This window comes from Pogoniulus pusillus, chromosome 23 (genome assembly GCF_015220805.1).
Source record: "Pogoniulus pusillus isolate bPogPus1 chromosome 23, bPogPus1.pri, whole genome shotgun sequence".
Classification (NCBI taxonomy): Eukaryota; Metazoa; Chordata; class Aves; order Piciformes; family Lybiidae; genus Pogoniulus; species Pogoniulus pusillus.
In genome coordinates this window covers 22,417,049-22,430,609 of record NC_087286.1, presented here as the reverse complement: position 1 = coordinate 22,430,609, position 13,561 = coordinate 22,417,049, and the positions used below count along the sequence as shown (strand labels likewise).

At 47.9% G+C, this 13,561-nt stretch overlaps 1 protein-coding gene across 1 annotated transcript in view; it reads right to left on the bottom strand.

Moving 5' to 3' along the window:
- The window catches only part of XIRP1 (xin actin binding repeat containing 1), a 30,386-nt gene extending 18,031 nt beyond the window's left edge, over positions 1 to 12,355 (bottom strand). Inside the window, exons 1-4 of the mRNA XM_064162963.1 lie at positions 12,231 to 12,355; positions 10,799 to 10,853; positions 9,949 to 10,359; positions 9,376 to 9,457 (exon numbers count right to left, since the gene is read on the bottom strand). Coding sequence (XP_064019033.1) covers positions 9,376 to 9,457; positions 9,949 to 10,359; positions 10,799 to 10,853; positions 12,231 to 12,355 — 673 coding nt within the window. The remainder of the gene's footprint in view (positions 1 to 9,375; positions 9,458 to 9,948; positions 10,360 to 10,798; positions 10,854 to 12,230) is intronic.
- Positions 12,356 to 13,561: the final 1,206 nt, after the last annotated feature.

Here is a 13,561-nt window from a genome sequence, read left to right as displayed (position 1 = left end):
CACAAAACATTGTTCTGTGCTTTAGCAATTGTCTACTAAATTGTGGTTAAACAATTAAAATTGTGCACAAGTATAATATTGCATTTGCAAATCTGAGGAGGAGGGAAGGGGTGACAGGAAAAACCAGCTACTGGAGAGCTGAAGAGTGTCTTATTTCCTGGCTTTGAGTTTCATAATCAGATCTCTCTACAACTTCTAACACCTCTAAACTGAAGATTCATGATATTTAGTCGCTCCTGCAAATGCTTTTGACTCGTCAGTGTCAGCTGGACCTTCCTTTGAAGGAACAAAATCACAACCCCCCAAGTAATTTAAACAGCTCCTAAGAGAAGTGTTGGGAAAATTTAGCCTCAGGCAGAGGGGAGTATCTGCCCCAAGGCAGCCTGGGGCTATTTCTGGGTTTGCAAAAATGCGAGAATGTGGAGGACTCTATTCCTGGGACCAAAAAATGCCAAGAAGCTCTGCTGAGAGACAGCTGCCAGTGGCATTGCTGGTTGGGGATGTGGCCTTCCCGAGTGGATCAACTGCTGTGGGGTTGTGTTTGCTTAGAGAGGTCCTTCAACATCACTTGGGAGACTTCCCCACTTTCAGGATACAAAGTGTGTAGACGAGGTGGAGGCAGCCCCCACTCTGCTCAGCATTTCCTCTCCTCCATGTTCCTCTGTTGTTCTCAAAGGGTTAACGAAGGCTGAACAAACATTTACTAAATCACTCCCCCAGGCTGCGTATCGCTGGGATCTCTATGTCCATCACTGCCCTCTGACATGCTGGCAATTGTGCATCACACCCTGCTCATTCCAGTATCATTTTCGTGCCCTCTAGTAGCTCTTTAGCTGCAATTTATACAGTGGGTGTGTCACTGAAACGGTGATAAACACCCTCCTTGACATCCAGAGAGAGCTGCTTTTGTTTCCCTCTTCTCCTCTTTCACTGATCCCTGAACACTGGCCAGCAGCAGGACTGATTTTATCCCTAACCCTCTGCCAAGCTCTGTGTCCTCTGTGTGCTCTGCTCTACATTCGCTGGTAGAGCAGCATCTCAGCTCTTGAAGGCTGCAAATGCAGGATGACTATCTGTGATAGCAGGTTTCCTCCCCCTAAAAGTCCCTTTCCACTGGGAAAGCGACACCACGCTGCCTCTCTGGAATAACCTCTGCTTGGGGAGAGGGCTTCTTGGCATGCTGTGAATACCAGACCTTTTAAGGGAAGCCCTCTCTAACCCCCTCAAACAGATACCTTGGGAATGCCTGTGTAGGTACGAGCCATGTGAGCATCACTGGGCCCACATCCTGCCTGGGATGCAGAGCACAGCAGGGCTGTGGCGTGCATCTTGAAGCATTCATTTGCCATGCCATGGTGTTTACGTGAGGGCATTGTGTGGATACTACGCGGCTCTGAGGAGCTGTTGAGACCCTGCCCTTGCTTTCTATTCTTATCGTGGTGTTTCCATGCTGCTGTCACCTCTTTATCACTGACAGCCAAGAAAACTCAACACTGTTTTGGAAGAAACAACCATAGTCACAAAAAATGTAGCAATATCCTTGGAAGAGAAAAGTTTAACCTATTTGTAGCTCTTGAGTTCCCCTGGCATTTATTTCTGAATGAAGCAAACTGCCAGTGGGAATATGGGCAGAAGGGAAATGGTTGGCACTAAAAGAGGAAAATGCAGGTTGTACATTACTTAATGCTGAGATTCCTGCTTCCCTGTTCAGACCCAGGTCTGAGGTTTTTGCTGATGCTGAAGAAACATAAGTTTGTCCTCCCAGCAGTAAGGTTAGGGCACCCTTGGCTAGCTTCCCCCAGAAAGGAAGCGTTTGTATCCTGAAAAGTACTGCATCTATTCAAAGGCTGAAAATAGCATTTTTTTGGGTATTCTTATGAATTTCCACCCATGCTGGATCCCTTAATTGTCACTAGGGGATTATAAACCACTTTGCTTGGGCAAGGACACTACTTTTCATATTCTGCCTCTTCTCATCAGGTCATATCTGTACCTGAGGCATCAGCTCCACCTCTCTCTCCCCAAATCTCTGTTTTCTAATACCAAACCCTGAAGCTACTTCAGATGTTTTCCAGCAAAGATTTTGGATACCTGGAGGGATTTTGGAGAAGTTAAAGATTTTCTATTATTCTCACAGCAACCAGCAGGAGGAAGTGTTAATTACTGTCAAATGCATGAAAAATACTTTGAGCTCAAGATGTTGGGATCTGGCCTATCAGACACTGGCTGAGGGGCATCACCAAGACCTCACCCTGGAGTCCCAGATCTCTCCTGCTGGCCATGACAGAGACCTTAGAGCCGAAAGGCTTTGGTAGACACACACGAACACACAGAGATAGACTTCTGCTCCATCTTATTTAGAACTGTGGAGATTTTTGGAGTTACTTCCCATAGGTGAGCACAAACCAGGAGTGGTATGGACATGCTGAAGCCAACAGGTTAACCCAACACGTTCCTGAAGCCCTTGATTTGGCTCAGGGTAACAAACACTATTTCCCAGCCTTCCCTGGAGCCTAGAAGAAGAGAGGGAGGGGAAGAAATTCCCTCCTTAATATAATCCTACACTGCCTCCTGTTCCCTAGAGATGCAAGATGAAGCAAAGCTCACTCCCCTTAACCCTAATTTTGCGTCCATCCGCCTACCAGTCTGGAACATGGTTTTGGTCTGGACGATGTCTCCTCCACTCCCAGCATCCACCCAGCTCAAATGCATCCCTCACAGATTCTTCCTGCTCTTGCTGGTCAGAGTGACCAGAGCTGTGGTAAATGGCATCATTTAGGGGGAAGTGAGTAGACAGTAAGATCTGGATCCATGAACTTAAGTCTCAAAGGCAGGAATTTCAGTGTTTCAGGACAGAGAAAACACACATACACAATGCTCTGTTTCTGCCTTGAAGATGCCAAAGTGCCCTAGAAAGTGAGGCTGAGCCAGACTGAAGCCATCACACACAGGACTCAGAGCATTTTTTTTGTAGGAGAGGGTGGGATTTACTAACCTCTGAGCCAACAACATAAAACCCAAGGCTTTCCATGAGCTACAACACGACTTTCATAGCACAAGGTGCTAAGTATCCTCATTTGCCCTGCATTTTTTGGCATCAGTCTGAGGTTCACGTTCATGCGACACTTCACCCCACGCTGATCTACCCCAGAATTACTCACAGGGAGGTCTCAGTAGTCTCAGTCGCTGTGTCACACTGAAGACAGCCCCAGTGGAAGATCTAGGTGAAAAGCACGGCCAGGCAGCCCTTAGTGTATCCTCTGAGGAGCCTGCTCCACTCCCCACACCCTCGGTCCTGTTCACTGCCTCCCAGTGGTCTCTGGCAGCTGGTTTTATCGCTGAGTGCTGGGCTATGTTCAGAGGATGAACCACTTGGTCTATTTTAGGGAAGAGTGAAATTGCTCTTCCACCAGCCTGAGTCAATCATGAGTTTTAGCAGTCCTGCAGAGAAGCTGGGGAAGTCTAGGAGCCTGCCTTATTTTCAGAACTTGGTCATTCAAAATACCCCTGGTGTAACCTGGTACGGGACTGGGGATGTTTCCAGGCACTGGTGCCACAGCGAAGAAGCATTTCCCTGACTCACTCTCATGTCCTCGGGCTGCGATCTGCATGGCCAGGCCCCCTTTGCCTCTGGCCACAGTCAGAGTTTTAAAGGAAAAGCTGAGGAGAGGGTAGGTGTTAGCTACATTTGCTGGTTCAGAAATCCTCATCAGTTCCAATATTTCAGAATATTCAGAAAGGGAAAAAAAACAGGAGTATGGGGAGAAGTGTCCATGCCACTAAGGACAGCTGAGCTATCTGCCTTGTGGTCAGCTGAGGATCACCCCCATCCCTGCAGGCCCTCTTAGCAATGTGGTGCTGCAGATCTGCTCTGGGCAGTGCTGGGAGAGGGATAACCACAAAGTGCTCAGCTCCAGAGGTCTCTTGATGCCCTCAAAGCTCATCTGAGCAATTGGTGCTATTTTTATCATGTTAATGGTGGGTACAACCGTGTGCCATAGCTGGGGACTGTAGCTTGGCCACGCCGATGTACAAATACAAACTTAACCAGTGGCTCTGGGGATTAACAGTCCCCCTTCTTCAGGCTGGGCTAGTGATATGGCTGCAGTGATACACAGAAATGTTGGAATCAAGTCTAGTTGCTCTCCCTTTGATTTACTTTCCTCATATCTTTAGTGGATGCTTGAGAAAAACACCATGTGGTGATGAAACTGTTCGACTTGATGATCTTAGTAGTCTTTTCCAATGATTCTTTGATTCCATGAAAGTAGATGTGGGTTGGTTTTCTGGTAGCAGAAGTCGCCATGATCTGAGATAAAACACTCACTTAGAGGTGCTCAGGACCACAAGCCCCATGCTGGTCTCGCCCTGCCTTGTGTACTCCCAGACGATGGCCACATTCCACAGCACTCGACACTAGACTGCAGCAGTAGGGTAGAGATGCACGGATGTGAGCTGTGCTGGACCAGATGTTGTCAGGGCAAAAAATGGGTCTATTTTATTTGTCAACACAGAAGTATTCTTAGCATCAACGCACCATCAGAAACACAAAGCAGGGCTGTTTTCCTAAGGTATTTCAGCCTTTCTGAAATGTGTTTGTAGAATGTATAGAGCAGGGACAGCTCCAGTTCAGCTGGGCACATTGGTCACATAAAAATTGCAGCAGCACTGCTACTGATTTTCCAGTTTAAGATGCTTAAGTGTTTTGATTCCCTTCTCCCAGACACCTTTGCTGGAGTTTTAAAGGGGTGTTTGGGAACTGCTGCCCCTCTCTTTTCCCTATGACTCTGCAGGTATCAATCTCTGGAGAGGATGCTACACTTCACCCAGGCTGCAGCTCAGCATGCTGTGAGGTAGTTCACCAACATCACACCACGTCCAGTTCCAGATGACCATCTGCTGTCATTGAAGTTTCTAGAAGGGTCCAGCTCCTCCCTGCCATAGCCTAGGTTCTTTAAACATCCTGCAAGGCTAGGAATCAGCAGTTTCCTGCTGTCTGTGTCAAGCACAATGCCTTGGAAGTACATACATTACACTTCTGAAGTGATCTCCATGTTCTTTGTTGCTTTCTTCATTAAAAGTTGATCAAAGGCAAGAGCTAAATTAGAATGGGCTGAAGTGTAGCCACCTGGGGGATGGGGCGAAATGCAGCCACCCTCGTTACTGCTGTGTGCCGAGGGGAATACCCCACCTTGTGAGTGACAGCTGCGAGCAAGGCAGCACAAAGCAGCCAAGGCAGTGCAGACCAAAGGGGTCTGTGCTGAGTATCCTAGGACGTGAAGCAGGAAATATAAAGCTTCATTCAATTTCCAGAGCCGTTGAGTCTAGTCTGGGTGATTCTACAAAGTGTGGGGGGGGCAGGTAACATCCAAACCATCACAAGGTGTCAGCAAACATAGTGTCAGCCTGGGGACAGAAGAGGCTGATTCATTCTATCTGGGTGGAACGACGTCGAGGCAGGAGGTGAAGGGCAGAGTGTATTTGCTCAGTCAGCAACTCAAGATGAGCACAAATGTGCATCCTTGTGCCATTCATGTGCCCAGCAGGAGCATGCAGGGGGCAAACATTTATCTATGTAGAGCTCTTACTTCATCTGCAGTATGTATTTGTCTTTCTAGCTGCAACATGCAATATACCTGTCTGCATGCATGGCTGGCTGCTTACTCTCCTGCTCTCTCTCCATCCCTAAGTGAAAGATCTGATCTGTGAGGCCGTGCTTCCATGTGCTTCCATGTGTATCCCTGCTATCAGCGCCCCAGCAAACTGCTCCTTCAAGCACTCTGCAAGTCTGCAAGAGCTGAGCTATTTGACTGCTCCTGGGGAAGGATTTTTCTCCTGTCTGGAAGACAGCACTTAGAAAGCAGGAAATGAAAAAGAAACGTAACCAATGTGGCACTGGGCCTTTCTGAGAGGTGCTGAGAGCACTACAGGGGGAGATCAGCAGCCTGGGTCTGGAGCAGAGGGCAGCTCTGAGATGAGGTGGCTCTTGCTGGTTGCCAAGAGAAGAGGGTAGCAGAGACTCAGCAGGGCAGAAAGATGTTTAGATTAAATTAGGGGAGAGAACAGACTAGAGTTTGCAGAAGAAGCCAACTAGATGGGTCAAGTCTGTCATTGTGATGGTTGTTGCAAGCCCAGCTCCTGGACTACCTTGACCAGATGTGAGTGAAGGCTGGTTGCTACTCTGCACAGCTGCCAGGGCACTGCTGCACAGTCCCATGACAGCCGTCAAAATGATGCCTGTGACCCCAGCATCGCCAACTTGCTGTTGCAGGGACTGTGAGAGCTGGAAGTGTATGGAAGGCATCTGCTTCTGCCCCGTCTTTCTGCGATACGGGGTACCCCAGGTTTCCCCCCTGGCTGAAGCACATAGGCAAAGCACTCAGAGCTGGAAAGATTGGCTGCTTACAGGAGTCCTGACCTTCAACTCCTGTCTTTCATGCTCATGAAAAGCAACTGCTGAAAGGGAAATGAGCTTCTAAGGATTATTTTGATAGCAGAAGCCTCTATCACTGCAAGTGCCAGTGCTGCCTTGAACTCACAACCATCTGCAGCACAAGCACAGCCTTTTATCATAAATCAGCTTTTTCCTCCTGCCTTTCAGATCTCTCCGGCTCACTAGTGATGTTCTTCCAAACCCGCCTGCTCAACAGGCTGCTGCAGAGGGCAGGTGCTTGGCTGCAAGACCTCAGGTCATGGAGAGGCCAAGGGTGACAGCCTCGGTCCATTGCTGGAGCCGAGGCGGTCTGGTGCCTGCTGTGCGGAGCGTTCGGGACTGGGGCAGGCTGGTTTCGTTGTCGCTAGATGGCACCGCACCTCCTCGCAGGACAAGGTGCGGGTGCGAAGCAAGCGAGGCAAAAAGCATCCCCTGACTAGCAAGCCTTGCAACAAGCCAGGGTCTCCCTCCTTCTCAATAGGGGAATCACTGGTTTCTGCCTTCTCCTCCTCCTCTCCTTGCTTGCAATTTTCTCTGAGTGTAAAGGCTGAAACGAGCACGAAATAGAAAAGGAGTGGAGAAGGAGAGTATGAAATACATTTTGGAGTCTGTCTGGATGCTTTGTGCTTTACAGTCACGTCAGGCTGCATCTTTGCACTGCACTGAGGTGACATCTTCTCGTGGCCTTCAGCAGAAAGCACTGAATAATGGAGCTGTATTAATATAGAGGAGAGCAAGCATGTGGATGTGTGCGAGCTGAGGGAGCAGCACGCCCACATGCATGCCTCTCTTTTCTCTTCCTTAGCCACTATTTTCCTCTCTCTCATTGCCAAAATTCATCTAGAAGTTGTTAATTTTTAAACTCAGAGTACTCAGGAGACTCTACCTGCAGCAAATTAGCTGATGCCTTCTTCTGTTTAATATTAAAGGACTCAAGCTTTCAACTGTTTCTCTTCGGGGAAAATGGTTCCTTGATTCACCAGCTTCCTGCCTGGGAAGTGTGTTCTGTCATGTAACCCTTCCACTGCTCAGTGAACTCTCATTACCGCTAACTGTACCCACCCAGACCTCTTTAATTAGTGATTTGGTCTTCATCTCTGACCTGCTGCATGGACATGCATTTGCTGAGAAGCCAAATGCTGGTCAGCAGAGCTGTCTTAAACATTGCCATGGTGTTGTCCTCTGTGTCACAGCGTCCTGGGCCTAAGAACAGTGCTCTATGCTTACCCTTATACATATTGTGTGGCTTCAAACTATTCAACTACTTGGCTTAGCAGTAGTGGTAGGATTGCAAGCTCCAGGTGAGCAGCTGGACTTGATGATCTCAAAGGTCTCTTCCAATTTCAATTGTTCAATGATTCTGTGATGCATGATTTCCACACCACAGGTCACTGACCCAGTTGGGTGTGCCCTCCTCAGCTCTGCAGAATGGCGGTGGGAAAGTCCTTGGATGATGGTGAGAAGGCTCCTGCAGAAGATCTGCCCTGGCACATGGAGCACTAATGCCACTCTCACTCCAGGAGAATTATTGAGCACAGTGCAGGTATAGCCCCAAACCCATCTTGTTCCAGAAGAGATACAGGACAGTTGGTTCCTGGACTTTTTTAGGAAGCATTGCAACTCCTGCCTCTGAGCAAATCCAGCACCTACATCAGAGGTAGCTGTCCTATTCCTAGCTCCCTTGCTGTGATTGCCTCCCTAGAAGGACCCCACATCACCTAAATCCTAGCACTACCAAAGAAGCCATGCTGGAGATGACATGAAGCCTTTGCTATAGCAAGGGCTTTGAGTCAGGGGCTGGAGACTGGTGTGAGGCTCTAAGATAGACCATGATTCATTGTTTGCTAGCCAGAGGAGAAGATGCTCCTCACGCTGTAAAAGGCAGGCTGCAGTGACACCCTGATCATGTTCAGGAAGCCAGCATGGTGACTTCACATGCTGAGATAGCAACAAAACTTCCCCGGCAAGGCTATGGAAACATCACCTCCCTCAGCTACCCACATGCTTGGACAAGAGACTTCTCGGCCCGTGCAGCTTGCTCATTCGCTCTAGAGTCTCCAGCCCAGGAAATGTGATTTTAAACATACTTTTTCTTTTGTCTGAAAATAAAAGGAAGAAATGGAAACGGAAAAGAGCAAACCCTAGTTGGATGGTCTGTGGGATCCCTGGGTTCTCAGTCCAGACATGAAGCTGTGAGGATGGTGCCCCAGCCTCCAGTTCAGTCCTTATGAGATTTATTAAAGAGCTTTCTCTTTCTGTCTCAAACCTATGAAACCTTCCTGACAGGAAAGTTTGGTAAAACCCAACCTCTTCCCATATAAAGCTTCAGCTTGGATCTCTTAATGTTCACAGATGCCTCTTGCCTTGAAATAGCCCTGACCTGCTTTAGTCCCAGTGATATCATAGAGCTAGGGATCACTTGCATGTCCTGTCTTAAGCCAAGAATGATATGTCTGACACACTGCCACTGCCAAATTCCAAAAGGAGTTCAGCCAAGTCTCTTAGGTGCAAAGGAACCTCTCCCTTTTGCTCTCCTCAGGCTGAGGTGCAGGGAGGTATTACTCATCCCAAACTAAACATGGATGCATCAGTGTTTAATACCAGCTATTTTTAAAGGCTGGGATAACAACACAGCCAGCGTGGCTCTGTGCACTCATCACTGGCCCAAGTCCCAGCTGTGTTGGGATTTGCCAGCTCTATGCAATGGGACTGATTGGGGCTGGAAGGTGAAGTCGTGGGGTTGTCTGTTCTCTGCACTCCCGGTCCTTGGCCACACTCCTGGCAGTACCCACACGATCTCCTGCCAGAACTGCCTGGGATCCCTCTGCTATGGGATTGCACGGGAAATGCAGCTTGGTGCAAGGACCAAGTAGACCCTTTCCAGTTGCAAGTACAGAACTGGCAGCAGAGCAGCGATGGTAACCAAAATAAATCCGACTCACAGCTTCTGCCTGTGGCTGAGTCAACAGCGGTATCTGGCGCCGAGGGGATGGTCGCTCGCCAGCCGCGGGACAGCTTCCCTGCCTGTGTGGAACGACAGCAGGGAAACAGGTAAATTCCCATAAAGAGAGGAGAGGAACTGCACAGACACTCAGCAAGGATAGGAAACTGCAACAGAGGCTTTCCAGAGGCAAAGGTGGCTCTGACATTGCCTCCACATTGTCTGTGGTTTGGACCTTTATTCGGATGGCCTGATGTCAGCTTGGCTTTGCTCTGTTCTCTCCAAGGACAGTGCTTCACAGCTTTTTGGGGCCCTCTCTGTTCCCAGAGCTAAGTAGCATTTTCTCTATCCAGCCCTGATGAGATGACACAGCCTCCCTGAAACCTGTTCCTCCTTTCCTAACCATGGAAACGTAAGTTTCCACAGGGCAGCCTCCATTACCAGGGGGTGGCATCAGTGGATGATGAAGCACCACCATGAAGCCCAACCACTTACAATGGTGACTCTGGACACTGAGAGTAAACATTTCCAGGAGAGCACCCCCATCTCCATTAGGAGGAGAGCACCCACTAACCTTTGCAGGAGACTCCTTCTGTTTGATGGTATCAGGACTCCATTGTGACTTTCTCTGAATGCTTCGAAGAGGGGAAGGAAAGGATGGATCTTTATGGGATCTGGTCTCCATTCTCAGGGGTTGGATTCCTGTCGTGATCCTGTTATCAGTCTCCCCATTTCTCAAAATGTCATTGGAAGATGGTGTCTTCAGTGGAGAAAAACGCAAACTCTCACACTGTGGATTGGCTTTAGGAGTGTCAAAGATGGTCAGGAATCCTTTGAGATTCCTTTTTGGAGCACTGCTGTTAGGGATGGGAAGATCTTCCATGGATCTGCTCAAGCGTGTGTTGCTGGGCTGGGTTTGAGGTAAGGCATAGCTTTTCCCCATTGCACTGACAGTAGTCTGTGATTGGTGTCTTCTCTCCATGAGCTAAAGAAAGTCCCAAACAAACATCACAATAGGCTCATACCTGGCTTAAATAAGAAGTCTTCTGAACTTTCTATTTCCCATTCTACTCCAAGCATCACATGTTTGCCTTCTAACTTTGTGGTATGAGTGCTCCATCACTTTCTGCTTTATGCTCTCTGAACTAAGTGGCTGGATGTCAGGGACACAATACATATAAACTCTAGCCCATTGTGAAATGTGGATGGCATTTCTGTCTTGCCTGTTTCTAGTGCATCCTCCTCATTTGTGATGGCCATGCAAGGAAGCCTTGGAGCAGGAAATAATATGGCCACTGGTGCTCTTCTGTCTTGAATCATTGTTTTATCCCCCTCTCCGTCCTCTATCTCTAGGAAATTGTGCTTCCAAACAGTCAGGAAATCCTCCTTTCTGTCCCACCCGGCCTGAAGCCTTTGGGTCTCACCTTGGGGTCTTCTTTCTTTGACATGCTGCTTTCATAGTCCAAGATGCTTTCGTACCTTTAGGGAAGAGATTGAGCCTTAGTCCTCTTTTAGTCCAAATGCATTTTTCCATCTAGTAGATAGGATAGATAGTCTCTTCCTTTCCTTTCCCTACCCTCTGGAAAACAGCAAACCCAACAGGCTTCAAAAGGAGCCTTGAAGAGTGAGTGAGATGTCAAGAATCCTCCAAAGTGGACTGGTTTTAGGTCTAATGGATTAGTTCAGTGCAGTCCTCCCAAGCTTTGTGCAGACATGCCCCGGAGGCACCCCACCTCCCCACTGGTGAGGGACGTGCTGGGGGTTATGCTGGCTGGTAGTGGTGTATTATTGCACTTTGATGACATGTGGCTTGCAGCTGAAGCCAGGCTTTCCAGAAGGTCAATGCATTGCTTTTTCATTTAACTTTAACCCAAAGGGATTCAAGTCAGGACCTGACCTAGTGTGACACCAGTGATGACTGAGACCTCCTCCTCCTTGCTGTGTGAAGTGAAGGAGGTGGTTAAGTCCCCAGTCCTGGATGCATTTAAAAGTAATTTGGATGTGATGCTTGGGCATACAGTTTAGGGTGAACCTTGTAGAGTAGGGTTATTGGCTGGACTTGGTGATCCTGAGGGGCTTTTCCAACCTGAAGGTTTCCGTGGTTCTGTGAAGTGCACTTTCAGGTTTCTCCAAACACCCTGTCATAGATAACTATTCACAGTGAAAACTGACCAAGTCTGGGATATTCGGAACTGTACTGTCCCAAGGGGAAGTTCAAGAGACAGTTTTGACAGCTGCCCTGTCACTCTTGCATGTTGAGGGATATGTACTGTGGGTTCTGTTGCTAGTCTTACTTGTCTCACTCTTGGCAGTATTGTAATCTGATCTCAGCTATGGGTTGTAACCAGAAGAGAAATCAGCCCTTAAAGGGCCTGGGTTGGGCTTGGGTTGAAATATGACTCTCCCTGGAGCATTTTGGTTAGAGACATTGATAGAAACCTGGAGAGGATGAGATGCCCACAGCCCTCTTGTCTCCTCATTGATTCATCTCTCCAGAATTTGCTGCTTTCCCTTGTGGCACCTTGGAGACAACAGAGACTAAAAGTTTTAATTATCCATTTGGGAAGGCTCCAACCATTGGGGTCAAGGGCAAATTCCTCTGTGTCATTGTATTTGGGGAAGCTTGTTGAGTGGATCTGGATTTTAAATCAAGACTTGTCTTCCAAGACTAAACGACCCACAGCTAAGAGCAGCTAAGAACAGCTAAGAGCACTTATGGCAGAAAAGTACTTGCCTGTAGCTCCAGATCTTACACACTGGGATGCTGTGCTTGGGAAAGACCTTGTATAGAAGAGAGAGAGCACCTTGGAAGTCCCCAGATCTAAAGTGAAAAGCAACCACAGATTAACTACACACCTGGCAACCAGTTCAGAGACGGACACAGACTTTCTCAGAACTGCTCTGCACTCTAGACTGCTCCTTGGAGAGTGGCACAGAAAAGGAAAGGACTGAGCTGGACTCAGCTTCTCAGCTTCTTCCATGTTCTCTGTCTGCTGCACCGAAGTGAGAGAGCAAAGGTTACAGTGCTGGATGTGAAGATCCAGGGAAAAGAGGCCAACAGTTTGTGCATCCATCTCCAGTCATAGGATTAGTCCATCAGTAAAAGGCTATGGATCAAAAGTTGTCTTCACTGCAAACCTCACCACACAAAATTGCTCTCGAAGAAATAAAATAGGGTCAAAAAAAGACACAAATTAAATCACTCCTAATGGAGGGAATGGATCTTTCCACCTTTGCCTACCACTGCTGTTCTTTTCTTAGATCACCCACTTCTGTGACAGGAGAAGAGCTTGAAGAATAGTTAATTTTAAACAATGTAAAATCTGTCTGATAGAAATTTTTTTGTAGGCATCACTGGTTACATTTTCCTTATATTTCCACTGTTGCACAGAGCTGAACCAGCTCTGCTCTCAGGCAGTGACTGGAGAAGTGAGCACCTCTCACCCTCCCCTGCCAAAGACATTTTTGTTTCCCAGACTTCAGAAATGTCCAGCAGAAGTCCCAGGCACTGGATTTGCACTGACTGCACTGATACTTGGAAGTACATTAGGCCATCTGGGGTTCATTTTCTGAATGTAGACAGAGTTCCAGGGACCTACAAGTTGTGTATAATTGCTCTCTAATTACTGACACAGACATTCAACCTATGGAATTCTTAGATAATTGGAAGTCCTTGTTTTAAGAGCCATGCTGCTTCCCAAACACAGTTCATAAGCTATTCCTCCTGCACCTGTCTGAGCTTTGGGCTGTGCCCAGAGCCATTGTCCACCCACGTTTGGATGCCCACTTAGAGATGCGCTCAGGAGGGGTAGACTTTCCAAGGGACAGGGATGTCATACGGCACTTTATGAATCTCTGCCTCCCATCTCGTGCCTTTAAGACATCTGAAATCAGGACCAGAGGGAGGGAGGGAGGTATGTTTCCCACAAGCTGCTTTAGAAATTTCCTTTTTTCCCCTATTTTCCAGGTAATTTCCCATGCTGTTAGAGAAGAGACAGATTTGTTAGAACACAGGCTCCCACCTCCCACAGACTAGGGATTGTTTCCATTTTTGTGATGGTGTCAAACATTAAACAATTCCAGGTGAAGAGCCCTCCAGAGATTTACTCTGTGGCAGAATGAGCCTGTTAGGGGAATGTTCCCCCTCTTTTCCTTAAATACAGTACAGGCACTTGATGGAAACAGCC